The sequence below is a fragment of the Oncorhynchus mykiss genome, chromosome 26 (assembly GCF_013265735.2).
Source record: "Oncorhynchus mykiss isolate Arlee chromosome 26, USDA_OmykA_1.1, whole genome shotgun sequence".
NCBI lineage: Eukaryota > Metazoa > Chordata > Actinopteri > Salmoniformes > Salmonidae > Oncorhynchus > Oncorhynchus mykiss.
The window spans coordinates 35,810,423-35,827,678 of NC_048590.1; the positions used below are offsets into that span (position 1 = coordinate 35,810,423).

Genomic DNA, 17,256 nt, shown 5'->3' on the forward strand with positions numbered 1-17,256 from the left:
ACACATTAGGGTTTTAATACATAAACACAAAAAGCTGGCATGAAATACAATTTAAAAATATCAAAGGACTGGTGCGTCAAAGGATTTTTTCACATCTGTGTCCCAAGAAAAATCTAAATAACAAATTAAGTCCACATAATTCTCCCTGGAAGACATTTTCTTATTAAAAGGCAGAGATTCCGACATGAACAAATGTTCTGGCTGAACAACTGGCAGCAGTGGCAGGTAGCATAGTGGTTAAGAGTGTTGGGCCAGAAACCAAAAGGTCGCTGGTTCGACTTCCCTAGCTGACTAAGGGAAACATCTGTCGATGTGCCGTTGAGGTACCCCAATTGCTCCTGTAAGTCGCTCTGGATAAAAGCTTCTGTTAAATGACTAAAATGAACATGTAAAATGGTTTTGACTCAGGTTTGACTGAGTATCCCCATTTCCCTACAGTATTTGACTGGTTTATTCCCAGCAGGTATCTTGTTATGTGTCACTGTCTGCCTGCTTTTCACAGGCATTAACCATGGGCCTGTCATTGCTGGGGTGATTGGAGCCAGAAAACCTCAATATGACATCTGGGGCAACACCGTCAACGTGGCCAGTAGGATGGAGAGCACTGGAGAGCTGGGCAAGATTCAGGTTCAGTACAACAACCTAGTCTTGTCAGTCATACAGTATTGTCTTTGCTAGTCTGGCTGGAGAGATTAACTATAACCACACAAAACCCATGGCTGCATGCATTCAGCATAGTAATGTGTCTTGTTCCTTGCTTCGTCTGTTTCTGCTCCAGGTTACAGAGGAGACGTCTGACGTGCTCCAGAAGCTGGGCTACTCCTGTGAATGCCGAGGCCTCATCAACGTCAAGGGAAAAGGCGAGCTGACAACCTTCTTTGTGTGTACGGACATGAGCAAGCAGCAGGGAATGGGCCTGAGCTGAGGTCTACGGTGAGCACACTACTGTGTGTGTGGACTCTGGGCCTGGTTGCTTATACCTGTGCTGGGTCAGCTACAGGACACAGTCTAGCATTCAGCACAGACTAATTACATGAACGCACATAAGTTAACATGCTTAGAGTAAACCTACCGGAGCACACAAATATAATCCATCTCAGTGCTTCAGTCAGCAATCATCCTGACCGGACCAGAACAAGACTTGAAGACATGACCTTGTGGTCCTAGAGGTTATATTTCAGATTGTTCATGTTTCCAGGAATCCCTTTGGGAGATTCTTGATTGGAAATACATTTTTACTGCAGCTGACTTGTTTTGGAGATCCAGTTCCAATGTGTGCATTCAATGGACATGGAGGTTACGTCAAGCACTGGTCATCATCATACTGGAATCTATCACCTGATATTCCTAGAACCTTGCTGGAATCATGATGCACAAAAAAACATTCAGTCCTCTCTTAAAACTGAGCTGTTTATCAAGCAAATGGTGACCAAAACAATGGAGTGAGTTCTGCTGCATGTGGAGTGACAGAAGTGTACTGTACATACTCTCATGGTTTTCTAGACCTTAAAAGGTAGACTAAGCTAAATTACGTTGTCACAAGCTGCACCGCAGATATTGTGATTAGTGAGATGCAAGACTTTGATCACGGGTTCCCTTCATGCTGTTAAAAGCGTGGCAGCATCGGAACCAAAACAGCAGAGAAGTTTAAACTTGCACTCCAACGCTCTGTGGAAATTATGACTGTGTAATGGACAGTTTATATGGTATGAGGTGTACTGTTTACCAATTTATATCAAATAAGCTTAGAACACATGCCTGATTTAAGAATAAGTGCTATATGCACTACAATCAATGAGTAAAACAAAACATTCTGGTGGCTGTATGAAAAGTTTCATTTGACTGAAACAAAACAGAATTGTCTTGAGAGCCTAACTCAGTGTTGTGCAGTATACTTCAGCCATAGTTGTAAATGTATAGATTGCATTGACCTGCAGTGTCTTATGTGCAGACAGGCAGCATATGCTTTTTGGGAATCGCTGGTCAAACTAACATTCTACTTGGTGTTCTTTGTGTACCTAAACCTGCTGTCAAACAATCAACTGTCTGTATTGTTGCAGTTAACATTAGACTAACATACAGGTTAGAATAGTGTGATGATAATGCCATTTTTAAAAGACCACCTGAAATCTCAGCCTGTTTGGTGGGATGGAGTTTTGGCCAGGAAGTAAATTAGCTAAGACCAATAAAGAGTTCCAAACCTCTCGGCCAATAACAGCTTGTTTTCAGCTCTCCCCAATCACATCAGACAGTCTTAGCAAAGAGCAAATTTAGCTTAGAAGCAGTTTGTTTGAATGTTGTTTCATTAAAAACAGTAACATACTTGTTACCCATAAATGATTTGATTTAAATGTCTGCATTGGACGTTTTAAGATACATTCTTCTCAGAAAACTGACTTGTCCTGTGGCCTTACTCAACATCTGACTGCCAAACGAATGTGTCCATGTTGCTTTCATGTTATGCTGTCTGAGGAATAAATGTGAGTTTGCATTTTGTACAGGTGCGATATTGTTTTTCTAAAGGCTGAATCCCAACTTGATTTACAAAGGAATAACAGATTGGATAAGGTAGATGACAAATGGCTTAATATAAAAGGTTTATTAAAAGAAATGCAAACAAAGAACATTTTTTTGTACACTACAAATGTTATCAGGAGGATGGTTGCTGTGAAATTCCATTATACTGCGATGACTGGAATCTGCTGAACTTCAGGCACGGTATCCATCGGCTCAGCATCCACTGGAATCAAGATGAGACATAAGGGAATAGCTTTGACATTTCAATTCATATGTAGCCATAACATTTGTTTATACACACCAACACTATTCAATACAACTTTACCACCTCAGGGGCAATTTAAAAAAGTCAGTTTTGCAAGTAGGCTTACTACTTCACTAAACACGTTCACAAAATTAACCAGTATATGGTTAGAATGTTTACTACCCATGAACTAAATGATATGCGGGGTGGTTTAAGCCTACCTGTGGTGAGGTCTAAGAGTGGTTCATCTGCCTCTAAGGGCAGAGCAACGCCCATGGCCCTCCTGATCCCGTACACACTGCTCACATCTCCTGGAGCCACCTGACTGGTCAGTTGGGCCAGGTTACCAGTCACCTTCTCCACTACAGAGAGACAAATGGGAAATTATATTAGAGCCCAACTTCAAGCCAAAGGTGGAGTCCAAATAAAGATCACTGGTAGCGGTATAGCTGAGAAATGGATGGCCCAGGCATTTCTTCCATTGGAATTAAGATAGTCAAAAGGAAATAGCTTTGACAGAGAAATTCATGTTTAGTCATAACCGTTTCTGGCTGCACAATTTTTACAGGGTTCAAACCAAAGCTTGAATCCAAACAAAGACTTGTGGGGGAAAGGTGACATCTAGTCAGCTGCACAACAATGACTTCAACTGAGATGTCTTCCGCATTTAACCCAACCCAATTGAATCAGAGAGCCCCCACCCAATAAAATAGACAGTGGAATTCCATTCTCCTTTAAAATAAAAAAATGAAGTGTTACCCAGCTGCAGCTCCTTGGTGGTTGGGGCTAGCAGGCAGATGTTAAGGGGCTGCTTGACACTCAAGCGTTCCCTCTGCGCTCCCTGCAGCTCGCAGAGGAGCTTTGTAGTCTCATCCAACTTCTGCTGGAAATGTTGGGCCTCTGATGCACAAAGACATTCACACTCTTGTTACTTAAATATCAAAAGGAAGCTTGCAGGGTCATCTACAATGGGTTCCATTTCTTGAATTATCTTCATAGACCTCATTCAACTGGGACTGCACATGCCCTACAACAGCCCAGGGAGGCTGCAGGAGTCAGAAACGCCTCAATTACCTTGAGGAAGGGTTTAAGCCTAGGGGATTTAAAATGTAACTCTTTGGCTCTCAGTCGCTTCAGAGAATTAACTGGCATACTGTTGGGGTTTGCCCTTTGGTCAGTTAGAGCTGATCTTTACCCTCAGAGAGGTCAGGTGGATTCTGGAAGTCCAAGCCAATCACAGAGCCCAGGGAGGCTATCCTGCTTACAGCCTGCTTGCTGGCTTCGGGTTCAACCACCTGAGGGAAAAACAGAAGGGTTAGGTTAGTAAAAGCATTTTTGTTTGGATTCCAAGTCACCCAGCGCTGCAGTCAGTTAATCTTTGAAATTGCATTGCTGAAAGGAGAGGCATCAGCCAGGCCAGCTCTTTTCTGGTAGCTCCAGTCGATACCTCTGCCAGTCCCTTTCCAATAAAGAGCAGCAGCAACACCCAACCAGGGAATGAGGATAAACTGGACACTGGCCAAGCACAGCAAACAGCCAGGTATAGAGCTGCTGTGTGCTTAAGAGAGGCCTGATGCTTTCCTTTCCTCCAGCCTCTACACTGCTGTGACTGAGGAGCCATTCAGCCGCCCAACGAAGGGGGCGCAGAAAGAAAACATACATTTCCACATCCCTGACAGAGAGTGGGTGAACAGACCTGGTCTCAGAGGCTGTTGGAGAGAGGCAGTGTTTTGAAGGGGAAATGTTCTTTCTGTGTGTTGGATCATAGCAGCTAGCTAACGAGCCTGCCATGTTGACACAGCTGGAACAGCTACGGCATGTGCAGAAGCTGTTAATATTATCCAACACTGTTGGTGGGGCAGGTTAGCTGGGGTTCACTTCAGCTGGGTGTAGTTGACCTAGGGTGTGGTGTCTCTCCTTTATCTGCTGAGGTTGTCCACGTTTAGTGTCCTAGTGTATCTGAGACTTACCTCCATGTCCTTGTCTCCAGTCTCAGAGGATTCTGTTGGCCCTTGCTCATCTGGACGGGTCTGACGGGCAAGAACACATCAAGTTAGTATTGTCCAAAGAAATGTTAAAATAGCCATATAATTCCCATGCAGATACATGCTTAATGGTTCTACCTCTCTCAGGGTTTTGGAGTGCTCCCCGTTAGTCAACGCGTCCAGGAGGTTGTCTGCCAGTTTGTACATGTGCTCCTCCGATTTGGACAGGAACTCCGAGAGGCTGCAGACACAATGACAAACACATTACATCAGTGTGTGTTTGTGTATGGTAGTCACATTTGGTCTCCTCTCAGAAGCAGCAGTAGGGTCGTATCAGGTTTACCATGTGGTTTTAGCCTCCACCACAGTGAATCTCATCCACGCCAACAGAACCATAAAATGCCTACTCTCATATACAAACCCAATGAAATAAAGGGGCATCTGGACTGTTATGAGCATGCTGGAATGCTCAAAGCTTTGTTTGGAATTATTTACTGTAAAGTAGGCCCTTGTAAATGTCAGATCTTGACCACAATATTACACCGTAATGTAGGGGGAGGATGAGGAGCAACATGCATACCTCTCAGATCCCTGGAGGCTGGCTTCCTCTCCATAGAAGGAGTAGATCAGGTCAGTGTCCTCTTTCCCGATGTTGGCGAAGCTCGAGTCGTAGGCGGGCGCGTAGGAGGTGTACGGCCCATAGTTCATGTACGATACTGTGAGAGCAGAGATTGGATTACATTACAGCTCGTAAACACTGATGGAGATACAGGACCACAGGCTGAGAGCTCAGCCTCTCACAGAGATACATTTATAGGACTATGAAAAACAGTTTTTTATAGAATCACAATCTGACATGGCTACATGACCTTATCAAATCTTATGGAAAAATAATTGTTGCCCATGAATGGATTTATAAATGGATACATTGAGACTGGTATTTATGTTGTTTGAACATTGGATTTATACATGTGCTTCTATACAAGCTCTGGGTTCAGTCACTCAGATGAGAAGAGGTTATTCAGCCACTCTTGGGAGACGATGGAAGTCGATAAAAGAAATGTTTTTTTGATTATTAAACCTTGTCACTAAGGCCCCTTCAGCTTACCTGGTGTGACCATGTTCCTCTTGTCCTCCTTAAAGCCCTGCAGGGTGTTGATGCCACTCTGCAGCCGGTTGGACATCATGCCCAGCTTCACAGGGCAGTAGCCCACATCTGTAGAGATAAGAGTTGATTGAGAAAGAGGCTCATTTTAAATTAAAAGCTGATGATTTTATTACACTTGTTAGGTTCATCAGAAAGATACAGTTGGAATCAATCATGGATTCCTGTTTCCCCATGTTGCACAAATAGAAATGGATATAGAGCAACGAGCTAATTGCGGGCGTGACTGACTGGACCTACCTCCAGCCACAAGGTCGACTGGGTTCAGGATTGCCAGTGTGGTGGAACCATCAGACTTTCTCCTCTCAAAGTCCAGCTACATAACCAAATAAAACAATAGTCATATTATTACATTAGTGAACATAATGAATACGTTCACTAAATTAGACCATACATTTCCTTTATTGTAGATGGGGTAAGAGATTGGTTGGCCTAAACAGTTTAAGCCAATTCCATAGCCCATAGCTCTCACCTCACTCTCCAGCCCTCTGTTGGACAATTTGCCTCCCGAATCGTCAATGAGCTTGCGGATCTCCTCAAGCTCCTTCTCTGCCTGACTGACAACCTTGGACACTTCGTCTTTGGAGTCGTTGTCTTTCCTGGAAGTATTGGAGAACACAGAGTATAGAGGAGTAGGAGACTTTCAACTTAACTGATTCATAGGGTTTCATTGTTCAATACCATAAAAGGATCAGCAGAAAATAGGAATTTATTTTGCTGGCAGCCATTAGTGATTACAATACATTTTGAAACAGTCATAACATCTAAATCTAATAGAGAATACATTTCATGCTATAGCTACAGTACATGTTCCCAATGAATATGCTGCCAGTATACTTTCAATCAAACTTCCCCACAAATCTTATAAGTCCTCATGCTGTAGTCTTATTTGCAAAAGCATTTCAAATAAAAATGTATTTGTCACATGCCCCAAATACAACAGGTAAGAGTAGTGTACATTCTACAAGCATTGCCCTTTTCACCTCGTAGCTGAGTAACCCAAAACCTAAGTTGCATTGTGATTGGACAAAAGCAATGACTGTACAGCCCCTCCCTAGAACTTATTATTATCAGACCTTAGTGAAATGCTTACTTCAAACCCTTAACCAACAATGCATACCTTAAAGAGAACAGAATTTCCTACCCATTACACCTCAGTGGGGTTTACAAGGACAACAACTCCTAGGTTTCAGAGAGTGATTGGTGTGAAAGGTACTGCATAGTGCTGACTGAACACAAGACCTGACACGCTCAAAGGCATTCCTTTCATTATCGCTCATCCTCCAGCCAGAGTCTGTGGAAAGAACTGATCCACCAAACACTTGGGAGAACAAGCCCACAGCACTTGGACACTATCCATGACTTAACATTAGTGTGTAATACTGCTTGCTTGCTTCTTGGTTGGGATCTGTATTTGGTAAATGGCCGAGAACAGCTTCTCACAGTCTAAGCACCGTAACCCCTATCGGAAGTCTATATATTAGTCTATGTAAATTGTGTCCGAGATCAATATCCATATATGATGACTCTCCAAGCAATTAATAACTAAAAGCATATTGTCAGTGTTCATGTGCAGGGTAAAGTTATCACGGTACCTGGGAGTGTTTGGTGCAGACTGGGTAGTCTCGCTAGGATCTGTGGGGCTGGGGCCGTCTTTACACTGGTCCATGCTCGAGTTCCCCACCTCTCCAGTCTTACTTGACTGGTTGGCTGGGTTCTCTAGGTCAGCCATGAACTCAATACTCTGCCTCAGGCTCTCAAGCCTCTCCTGTGGGACAGCGAGAGAGACAAGAGTTGACTCAGTGTTTCACCAAAATTTATGCCATAATCTGTCGTGTTCCAATCTCAGGGTCTTGTGATTAGTCTTCTGGGGCCCCAATTATCAACAAAACATTGTGGTGAAAATTCATATCTAAACATTCAGAGGTATGAATATGGTGCCCTCTGCTGTTCATATGTGGCAACTAGTGATTATTTCACCCAGGCACACATGGCCAGTTTCCTATATACAGATTAAGCCTAATCCAGGACTAAAACCCATTCTCAAAGGAAGATCCCATATGTATGTGTCAAGTTCACTTCTGTAGAGGCACTCCGCTTACCGGGCGGAGAATCTTCATGCCAGAGTGGAGCAACTTCCTGGCAGCTTTGTGGTAAATGGTCTCTGGCTTGTTGTAGATCATAGCATTCTCACACATGATCCTGAAGTCCTCCTGTATCAATGGAGACACACGGCAGTCAGTCACTGGACTCTGCATATGTTTAACATTGGTTTTCTATTTAATCAACACTTCAGGCTTGATTGTCAATCAACACACTGCTTTAGAATGAGACAACAAAATAAAGCTATTCTGGAAAGTTATCTGTCAAGAAGGTAGAGCAGCTGACAGATGTACCTTAAGCTCCTCTAGTGACTGGTAATACTCATTCTTGACTTTCTCCTTCATTGCGCCGAAGTCCATGGGCCGCTTGATGATCGTGGAGTAGCCAGGAGCGATAAGGTCAGTCACAGGGAACGAGAAAAACGCACTTGGGTCTTTCCTACAAGAGAAAGTCAGTTGTTGCTTTGATAGGCCTCAATGCAACAGCTATTTTACCAGGTAAGTTGACTGAGAACACATTCTCATTTACAGCAACGACCTGGGGAATAGTTACAGGGGAGAGGAGGGGGGATGAATGAGCCAATTGGAAGCTAGGGATGATTAGGTGGCCATATGAGGGCCAGATTGAGAATTTAGCTGGGATACCAGGTTTTTATTTAACTAGGCAAGTCGTTAAGAACAAATTCTTATTTACAATGACGGCCAAACCCTAACGACGATGGGCCAAATGTGAGCCACCCTATGGGACTCCCAATCACGGCCGGTTTGTGATACAGCCTGGTATCAAACCAGGGTCTGTAGTGACGCCTCTAGTACGGAGATGCAGTGCCTTAGACCACTGCGCCCCTACTCTTACAATAATTGCCATGGGATCTTTAGTGACCATAGAGTAAGGACACCCGTTTGAAGTCCCATCTGAAAGACGGCACCCTACACAGGGATGCACTACTCTGGGGCATCGGGATATGTTTAGACCAGAGGAAACAGACTGCTAATCAATTCAATGACAATTTCTTAGTAACAAGCTTCACCTTTGGAGCTGTCTGATGAGTTGACTCAAGGCTTCCTGCAGTGGGGTCAGTTCTTTCTCTGAGAATGAGAGAGAAAAAGCACACGAGGGAGTGAGGTGGGTAAAGAAGTGATTAAGAAAGATAAATATTGGTTAAAATGACTTTATAATATATCAATATAAATTAATGGCCAAGAAAGGATTATGGAAAAGTGGCAGCCATTGTAGAAACTGGCAAGTAAGTTACCTTCCACTTTACTCAAGGAGGATGCCAGATCAGAATGGATAGGGGTTCTGCTCGCCTCCCTATCATCCCAGTCTGTATCAGCGTCTTGTCCCTTCTTCTTCTTCTTCTTCGTCGTCATCTAAATGCACCATATGTTTGACACCATTATAATTTTTGATAGATCACCTAGGAGTCAGTCTATTGGCCAAATAAACCCCTTTTTGAATTCTGAAAATCAAAAGCCACTTCAACGTTTAAGTATTGGGCTCTTGAGCAAATCCATGTTGTCAGAGCTGAATTCCCCAACAGGATGGTCTCTGCTCCACTCAGTTGGTGGAGTTCAGACACTTAAACATAGGTGGAGTTTAGTCAGCTAGCACCACCCATGGCATGCCATGGAATGAAATGGCAGCTAGACATTCCACTCAAAAACTGTACACAAAGGTAAACATGGGCTGTAATGAAAATATGGATTCCCAAACTCACATTTTTCTTGTCATCAACTGGTGACATGGTATCGATCCTTTCCTTATCCCTTTTCTTCTTTTTCTTGTCCTTGTGTTTCTCTAAATCTGGATGTTCATCAAATGTGTTTTCAAAGCTCGAGCTTCCAGTCGTCACTTCATTTCCAGCAACCTTGAGAACCAATTTAAGTGGTCTCTCCCCGTACTCTGTAGGTGGGACACATTGTGCTAGCTTTAAGTATATTTCCAAATATTTGATCGTAACCAACTCAAGTTGCTGCTGACAGTTCGCTAGCCAGCTCGCTCAACTGTGAGGTATCCAACTAGTTAGCTAACTTAACTTGCTATGTTGCAAACAACAACGTTAGCTAACGTTACCTCCCTGCCTGGCTAAAATATGTAAATAGCTAACTTGCAGTGAATTCAAATGGGTGATTATGCGTTAGCTAACCAAAGCTCACGCGAAAACAGCTATGAAGCGCAAGCCTTTTAATTGTCCCAAGGAATTCAACCAATACCAGCGCATTGGCGATCTAAATGTGTCTTACCTTCATATTTTTCAGACTTGTGCTTTTTATGTTTCTTGACCATTATTTATATGTTTTGAATCTTTACGCTAGGTAACAACAATGTTATTCTTTGTTTTCTCTCCTGGAAGGGATAGCAATCGATTGCAGCGTGCTTGTTTGGTGCAGCGCCGCATGTCGGCTGGAGGTAAAATCACATTATTTTATCACCATGTGCAATGTTTATTTGTAGATAAGCCAAACCTATCTAACGTGTCCGTGTTGTATGTTTTTACTGTATTTTTTATATTTTTTGGTTTTATTGTGTCAGAAATGGTCCCAGGCTGTATCACATCCCGTTGTGATTGGGTGTTCCAAAGGGCGGCGCACAATTGGCCCAGCGTTATGCGGGTTTGGCCGGGTAGGGCGTCATTGTAAATAAGAATTTGTTATATATATATATATATATATTTTAAATGACATAAGAATGTATCAACTTTAGCCACCTGTAGGGGGTGTGATTAACACAGTATTGGTCTCAAGGTTTTCCTAAGACTTCTAAACTGGACAGCGGTATCAGAAGCAAATGTACAGTTGTACATTTATTTTTTTATTTTTTTATTTCACCTTTATTTAACCAGGTAGGCCAGTTGAGAACAAGTACTCATTTACAACTGTGACCTGGCCAAGATAAAGCAAAGCAGTGCGACAAAAACAACAACACAGAGTTACACATAAACAAATGTACAGTCAATAACACAATAGAAAAATATATGTACAGTGTGTGCAAATGTAGAAGAGTAGGGAGGTAAGGCAATAAATAGGCCATAGAGGCGAAATAATTACAATTTAGCATTAACACTGGAGTGATAGAGGTGCAGATGATGATGTGCAAGTAAAGATACTGGGGTGCAAAAGAGCAAGAGGATAAATAACAATGTGGGGATGAGGTAGTTGGTTGTGCCATTTACAGATTGGCTGTGTACAGGTACAGTGATCGGTAAGCTGGTCTGACAGCTGATGCTTAAAGTTAGAGAGGGAGATATAAGGCTTCAGTGATTTTTGCAATTTGTTCCAGTCATTGGCAGCAGAGAACTGGAAGGAAAGGTGGCCAAAGGAAGTGTTTGCTTTGGGGATGACCAGTGAAATATACCTGCTGGAGCACGTGCTACGGGTGGGTGTTGCTATGGTGACCAGTGAGCTCAGGCAAGGCGGGGCTTTACCTAGCATAGACTTATAGATGACCTGGAGCCAGTGGGTTTGGCGAAGAATATGTAGTGAGGGCCAGCCAACGAGAGCATAGAGGTCGCAGTGGTGGGTAGTATGTGGGGCTTTGGTGACAAAACGGATGGCACTGTGATAGACTACATCCAGTTTGTTGAGTAGAGTGTTGGAGGTTATTTTGTAAATTACATTGCCGAAGTCAAGGATCGTTAGGATAGTCAGTTTTACGAGGGTATGTTTGGCAGCATGAGTGAAGGAGGCTTTGTTGCGAAATAGGAAGCCGATTCTAGATTTAATTTTGGATTGGAGATGCTTAATGTGGGTCTGGAAGGAGAGTTTACAGTCTAACCAGACACCTAGGTATTTGTAGTTGTCCACATATTCGAAGTCAGAACCGTCCAGAGTAGTGATGCTAGTCGGGCAGGAGGGTGCGGGCAGCAAATCGGTTGAAAAGCATGCACTTAGTTTTACTTGCATTTAAAAGCTGTTGGAGGCCACGGAAGGAGTGTTGTATGGCATTGAAGCTTGTTTGGAGGTTTGTTAGCACAGTGTCAAAGAAGGGCCAGATGTATACAGAATGGTGTCGTTTGCGTAGAGGTGGATCAGAGAATCACCAGCAGCAAGAGCGACATCATTGAAATAATCAGAGAAAAGAGTCGGCCCGAGAATTGAGCCCTGTGGCACCCCTATAGAGACGGCCAGAGGTCCGGACAACAGGTCCTCCGATTTGACACACTGAACTCTATCTGAGAAGTAGTTGGCGAACCAGGCGAGGCAGTCATTTGAGAAGCCAAGGCTATTGAGTCTGCCGATAAGAATATGGTGATTGAAAGAGTCAAAAGCCTTGGCCAGGTCGATGAAGGCTGCTGCACAGTACTGTTGAAACACTGAATTGTTTTTATTTCATGTAATATCACCTATTGTCATTATGGATCACAAATAGGAGTTTTACTTGCCCTGGCCTGGGAAAAAGACCAGCAAACTGTGAACTGTCCAAAGGGAAAGATAGCCTAAGCTAACTCTTGTACATGGCTTATTATTAGGACACTGCACAGGCTTCTGCTCTGCCTCCTCTATCCCCTTCAGAGCTGTTATGCTCTGTTAAATCGCCACATATTTTACAGGCCGATGAATGACAGATGTTTTATTCATGGAGGGAAGATAGTGTGCATTCTTTGAAGCACATTCCAGGTTTTATGAAGAGGCAGAGGATGGGGGCCGAGAATCCAGTTTCTCATATTCAGAATTGGTGGAAACGAAAAGAAACAGAATCGGCCATTCCGACCATACCTTCCTTTCAGATGGAAAGGTGATTCTGAGGCTCTGATGAATGTATCATTTGTATAATCAGCTATGTATACTCATGTATGGCTATCAAAACAATAATCAACAAATTATAATTTATCTGGATATCAACGCCTCTACATTTTTGTGAAGTGATCATATTTTTACATTTCAAAGTTGATCATTGAGGATTTTATTTGTATTCTATCTGTACAGCAAAACAGTTTAGCGTTATCACTGCCCAGCCCACGCAAGCAAATACAATTTTTATTTTGCCCTTAAGGATAACCGTTTTAAGCAGTGTCAGTTGATTTAAAAACCCATCACTCTGGTTCAGCTCAGGCTTAATACTGTCACTGTCTGGTGAGTTCTGATACAGAAGCCTAAAGGAGGAGCAGTGTCGCAGCTTCTTTATCAATAGTGTTGACTATTATCTGCCTGTGTTGTCACTCTCTATCCCTCACAAGCCTTGGGGAGAGAGAATCACTGTCCAGTACTCTGTGTCCCTTGAAACTGAGATAAGGCTGAAACCATTCAACACTGACATGTCAAATATTCACTTTTCTTGAGGAAAGAGCTTGAATAAGCTAACATTATGGCTGAAAAACACTACCACTACACTGAATACCTATAAACATATGACAGAGGTCCTATACTTTCAGTGCATTTGAAGGGGTGTACTGTAACTCAATAGAAAGCTGTATAGCGTGTGTCCTAGCCTGTACTCCTACTCCCCAGCCCGAGCCCTTATTCCCAGCCCCATCCTCTGCCTGCTTGCCTGTCGGTACTCTGTACTCCTACTCCCAGTCCAGAGAGGCCATGGGATCCATCTGTTTCATTTCATCTGTGGCTCTGCACACGCTTTGGAAGTCCATGGACGTCTCAGGATTAAAAGGAGATCGGTTACACCGAACAGGGCTAACAAATGGCAGATGTTGTGAAATTCATTATCCCCTGTCACAACAGAGGGGCTGAGGGGACCCAGAGATTATTTTCCACATGAAAGCATGCAGCATCCTAACGGAACCATGGGAAACCGCTTCCCACTCTGTGGCCTGTATGGAATGAACATGTTTGGTCTCCATACATTCACAACAAAAACACAAACAGGGGGAAACAAAAGAGGGTTTGAAATGGTTTATCTGTCTTGCACATGGTTTGGGTTATGCACTCGAGTTATGCAGTGTTTATATGCCACTGTAGGGCCAAAATACTATCATCATTTGAAATTTAAGCCATTGGAAAAATCCAGTTTCTATAGTTTTTGAATAACATTTTTGTACAGACATTGGTAGTGCTTTTTTATGACCTTGGACAACCCAGTTTTATGCTATTGTCCATTGAAAATTGTCATACTGCCTATATGTTATTCTCTATAAGCTTTTGCAATGCACTATCATCTAGGATCTCCAGCACATAATCATTATTTCTAAATGACCTGAAACCATGTAATCAAATCAAATAAAATGTTATTGGTTGTGTACACAGAATGAATGGCACATCAGTTGTTCCCTGACAGAGATGAACACTGCGAAGCAGATTAACGTTTTCTTCTTCAAACTCAAAGGGCAGAAATCTGAATCCTATTCAGATGTGACAGAGATGATGGTTTAGGGTCACCATGTCTTGTCAACAACGAACAGGGTTTGAAGATGTATAACCAGCAATCAGATAAAAGAGATATAAACATCAAAGAGTCAAAGCCAATCATTCTTTCTCTCCTGCCTGTCTGTCCTGACTGCTGCCAAACTGTCACTGTGATGGCTGCTTTTGAGACTCCATCACTCACTCAATCACAGAATGACGTTTAACTCTCCTCCTATCTACGGCCTTCACGGTGTCTGTGTGTAGCTTTGTTTTTCTATTAGACTGTTATGAGACTGTATTACTCCCAACATTTACCATGGCAGAGGTCCCAATATCTCTAATACAGTCTTGAGCCACTGGAGTCAGTGGATATGACCTGGCTCTGTGTTGGAAGTTCCAACACAGAGCAAAGCACTGTACATCACTATGGTGATGAAATCATTATCTACTGTAGTCTGTACTGTGTTGATTGTGTGATTATTCGCTCAAACTATTGCAAAACTAGTTTCAACAGCCAGGGTACCTCGTGCTGCTACAGATAGAGGAGAATCAATGCAGAGCTGTGTTTGAAGTGCTGCATGAGGTCATTTGATATGCTGTCATTAGCATCTCCCGCTTCCCATCGTCAGACCTAGTCTTCTCTGATCCAATTACTGTAATGTATATTTTATTGGGCTTTACTTCATGTTTTTGTAGTTTAAGTCTTGTGCTTTAAGGTGCTTTAATGTATTATTCTGTTTTTGAAAGCTCCATTTCAATGGATGTGGAAGTAATTGTTTGTGTAAGTGGAGAGTTCTCTGATGTGTGACTGTGGGGGAGTCTTGTTGGGGGTTGACAGTGTCTGCGTGTTTATATGACAAAGAGAAGGAGGGGGAGGAGGTGTGTGTGTTTTCAAGAAGGGGGGGCAACCAATGATTTATGTCGCTCTTGGACTTTTTTCTCTATAAGCCTCTGAAGACAGTGGTCCTGGGGTGGGGAGAATACAGGGGACCAGTGTTCAAAACCTGGTGATGGTCCTTTTTCAGATCCTAAGCTGTATGAAAAGTTCATATAAACTGTGTAGCAGTCATTAGCAAATGGTCTCTGAGTCTGCGAACACAATGAGAGTTCACCATCCAGACCCACTGATTGGTACTGTATGAGAGGGTAACACTGTCTGTGCACTCGTTGAGGTTCCACATTTTACAGGGGAAGGGACTTCCAACTTTGGGAGTTAACCTAACATTCCAACCAAAGGTTATGACTCCCAATTTGACACCCAATAATGAGAGGAGGTATTGACTCATCCCAAATTGTTAAAGATGGCAAAAACCTGTAAGGCCTATTTTATCAGAGTGAACCATTAACTGCCCCAGGGCAGCAACTTTAACAATATATTTCCATCTGCTATACTAACTGCCCTAAGGGTCGTAACATCTATACCTTTCTGTAGCATTGACCGGGACTGTTAGAAAATGAGCCTGCATGCTGTCCTCTAATGCTTTTACGGTGTTATAAAATTCAATCTGCCGGTAAGGGATAAATAGCCCACGTTAATGTGATTTCCAAGGCCTTGGCAGAGAGGGAGGGAGAATACAATGTGGCGAAGACCGCAGTAATTGTCTCATTTCTAGACAGATGCCCACAGGTAAGAGTAATTACAGAGGCCCATTACTCCCCATCCCGTCCGTACATCTGGTCTATGTGTTTGTGTGCTGGTCTCTCGGGCAGGCGGGCCCGCTGCAGATTCAGATTGCATAGGTGTGGCTTTGGTGCGACATCCGAATGTGACACATGAAAGACAAAAGAGGCCTAGATCAACAGAGGGCGTCTCTGCCCCATTCTGCTGCTTCGGCGTCAATCTGGCAGATGGCATGGGTCTGTCTGAGGCCCCGGCATCGAGGAGTGCAGCGGCTTCAAAGCGCCTCTGTAATCTGCAGGAACATCACAGGCTGGGAGAAAGTGACTGTCTCTCCCAGACACCCGCTCTGCTAAGAGGGCGAGTGAGACAGTAATGAAAGGCAGATAAAGGGATTGTTGGGATCGCTAGGCGCAGGCAGCCAGGGCCGACTAAGCCTCACACACAAAAAGAACATCAGGTAGAGAGGTAAGATAGTCTTTCTTCTTCTTTCATGCTTTTTTTTCTTTTAAGAATCTGCAGATAAATGATCAAGTCAGTTATTTTGTGATACATCCCCAAAAAACATGAACACAGCGAACAACAAATAATTACTTGATTCAGTCGAAAAATGGACACACTGTGATAGGTAAGGTATGGGGTAAACTTAGTGGTGGAAGGAAGCATGATGAATACCACAAGTTACTTACAAGTGTTGCAGTTTCTTTTGATGTGCCAGTCAGGCCTGATGTCTGATGTCAACCACAGTACTAATCAGACAGGAACTCAGGTCTTTGTCACCTCCATGTTGTATTCATATGCCACATGCTGACTGCTGTGTGGATCCCTCACTTCATTTGGACTAATTACATCTGACTTTAAAGTGACTTCCCAGTTCACTGCAGGTTTATGTCTTATTCCAGGGACACATTGATGCCTGATGATACCAGCAATATCAAAGGTTCAGCGTAGTATAATTTAGTTTCCTTCTCCCCAGTTGTACCATGGTTTTATGATTGATAAGGGAACAATGTCAAATGTAGACCTACTTTATCTTCCCCTAGTCTCTCCCCACAGCCGCTGTGGAGCGCCATGAGTCTTACAAGCAAGACTACCTTCCTCCTAATTTGGAAGGGGACGAAATTCGTGGAGAATATTTAATGATTATAACAACTGTATGGATGGTGCATTCATTTAGGCATTGCTATAGATACACATAGGCGCTAATAGTCTTTGTGTGAGACTAGCTACACTGTATATCCCATTGATTTTATACAGGAACAAGAATCCTCTCCACCTCTCTCTGAAACTCTTTTTGATCCCTAATGTTCCACATGTTTGACATG

The 17,256-nt window shown here is 43.1% G+C and overlaps 2 protein-coding genes across 6 annotated transcripts in view; one reads left to right on the top strand and one right to left on the bottom strand.

Annotated features, from left to right (window-relative positions):
- Positions 1 to 2,496, top strand: part of LOC110506731 (adenylate cyclase type 2) — a 76,444-nt gene extending 73,948 nt beyond the window's left edge. For all 5 annotated transcript variants that reach the window (XM_021586557.2, XM_021586558.2, XM_036964521.1 and 2 more), the window contains 2 exons: positions 503 to 627; positions 779 to 2,496. In XM_021586557.2, coding sequence (XP_021442232.2) covers positions 503 to 627; positions 779 to 925 — 272 coding nt within the window. In that variant the 3' untranslated portion in view covers positions 926 to 2,496. The remainder of the gene's footprint in view (positions 1 to 502; positions 628 to 778) is intronic.
- An 84-nt stretch (positions 2,497 to 2,580) lies between these two features.
- On the bottom strand, positions 2,581 to 10,470 carry LOC110506732 (bromodomain-containing protein 7). The gene is made up of 17 exons (XM_021586562.2): positions 10,261 to 10,470; positions 9,735 to 9,919; positions 9,270 to 9,387; positions 9,045 to 9,102; positions 8,308 to 8,452; positions 8,014 to 8,124; positions 7,507 to 7,679; positions 6,384 to 6,510; positions 6,152 to 6,227; positions 5,855 to 5,962; positions 5,327 to 5,462; positions 4,885 to 4,987; positions 4,732 to 4,791; positions 3,957 to 4,056; positions 3,521 to 3,661; positions 2,983 to 3,123; positions 2,581 to 2,740 (listed from the first exon to the last, which is right to left on the bottom strand). Exons 1-17 carry the CDS (start codon positions 10,301 to 10,303, stop codon positions 2,679 to 2,681), a joined length of 1,887 nt encoding a protein of 628 aa, XP_021442237.2. The 5' UTR covers positions 10,304 to 10,470; the 3' UTR covers positions 2,581 to 2,678.
- Between the last annotated feature and the right edge of the window lie 6,786 nt (positions 10,471 to 17,256).

Excerpts from the sequence above, each read along its gene's own strand:
- LOC110506732 (XM_021586562.2), bottom strand. The coding sequence starts at position 10,303 with ATGGTCAAGAAACATAAAAAGCACAAGTCTGAAAAATATGAAG. Across the intron at positions 5,963-6,151 it reads AGTCGACCTTGTGGCTGGAG|ATGTGGGCTACTGCCCTGTG; the intron begins GTAGGTCCAGTC and ends TTATCTCTACAG. Across the intron at positions 4,057-4,731 it reads CTGGAGACAAGGACATGGAG|GTGGTTGAACCCGAAGCCAG; the intron begins GTAAGTCTCAGA and ends TTTTTCCCTCAG.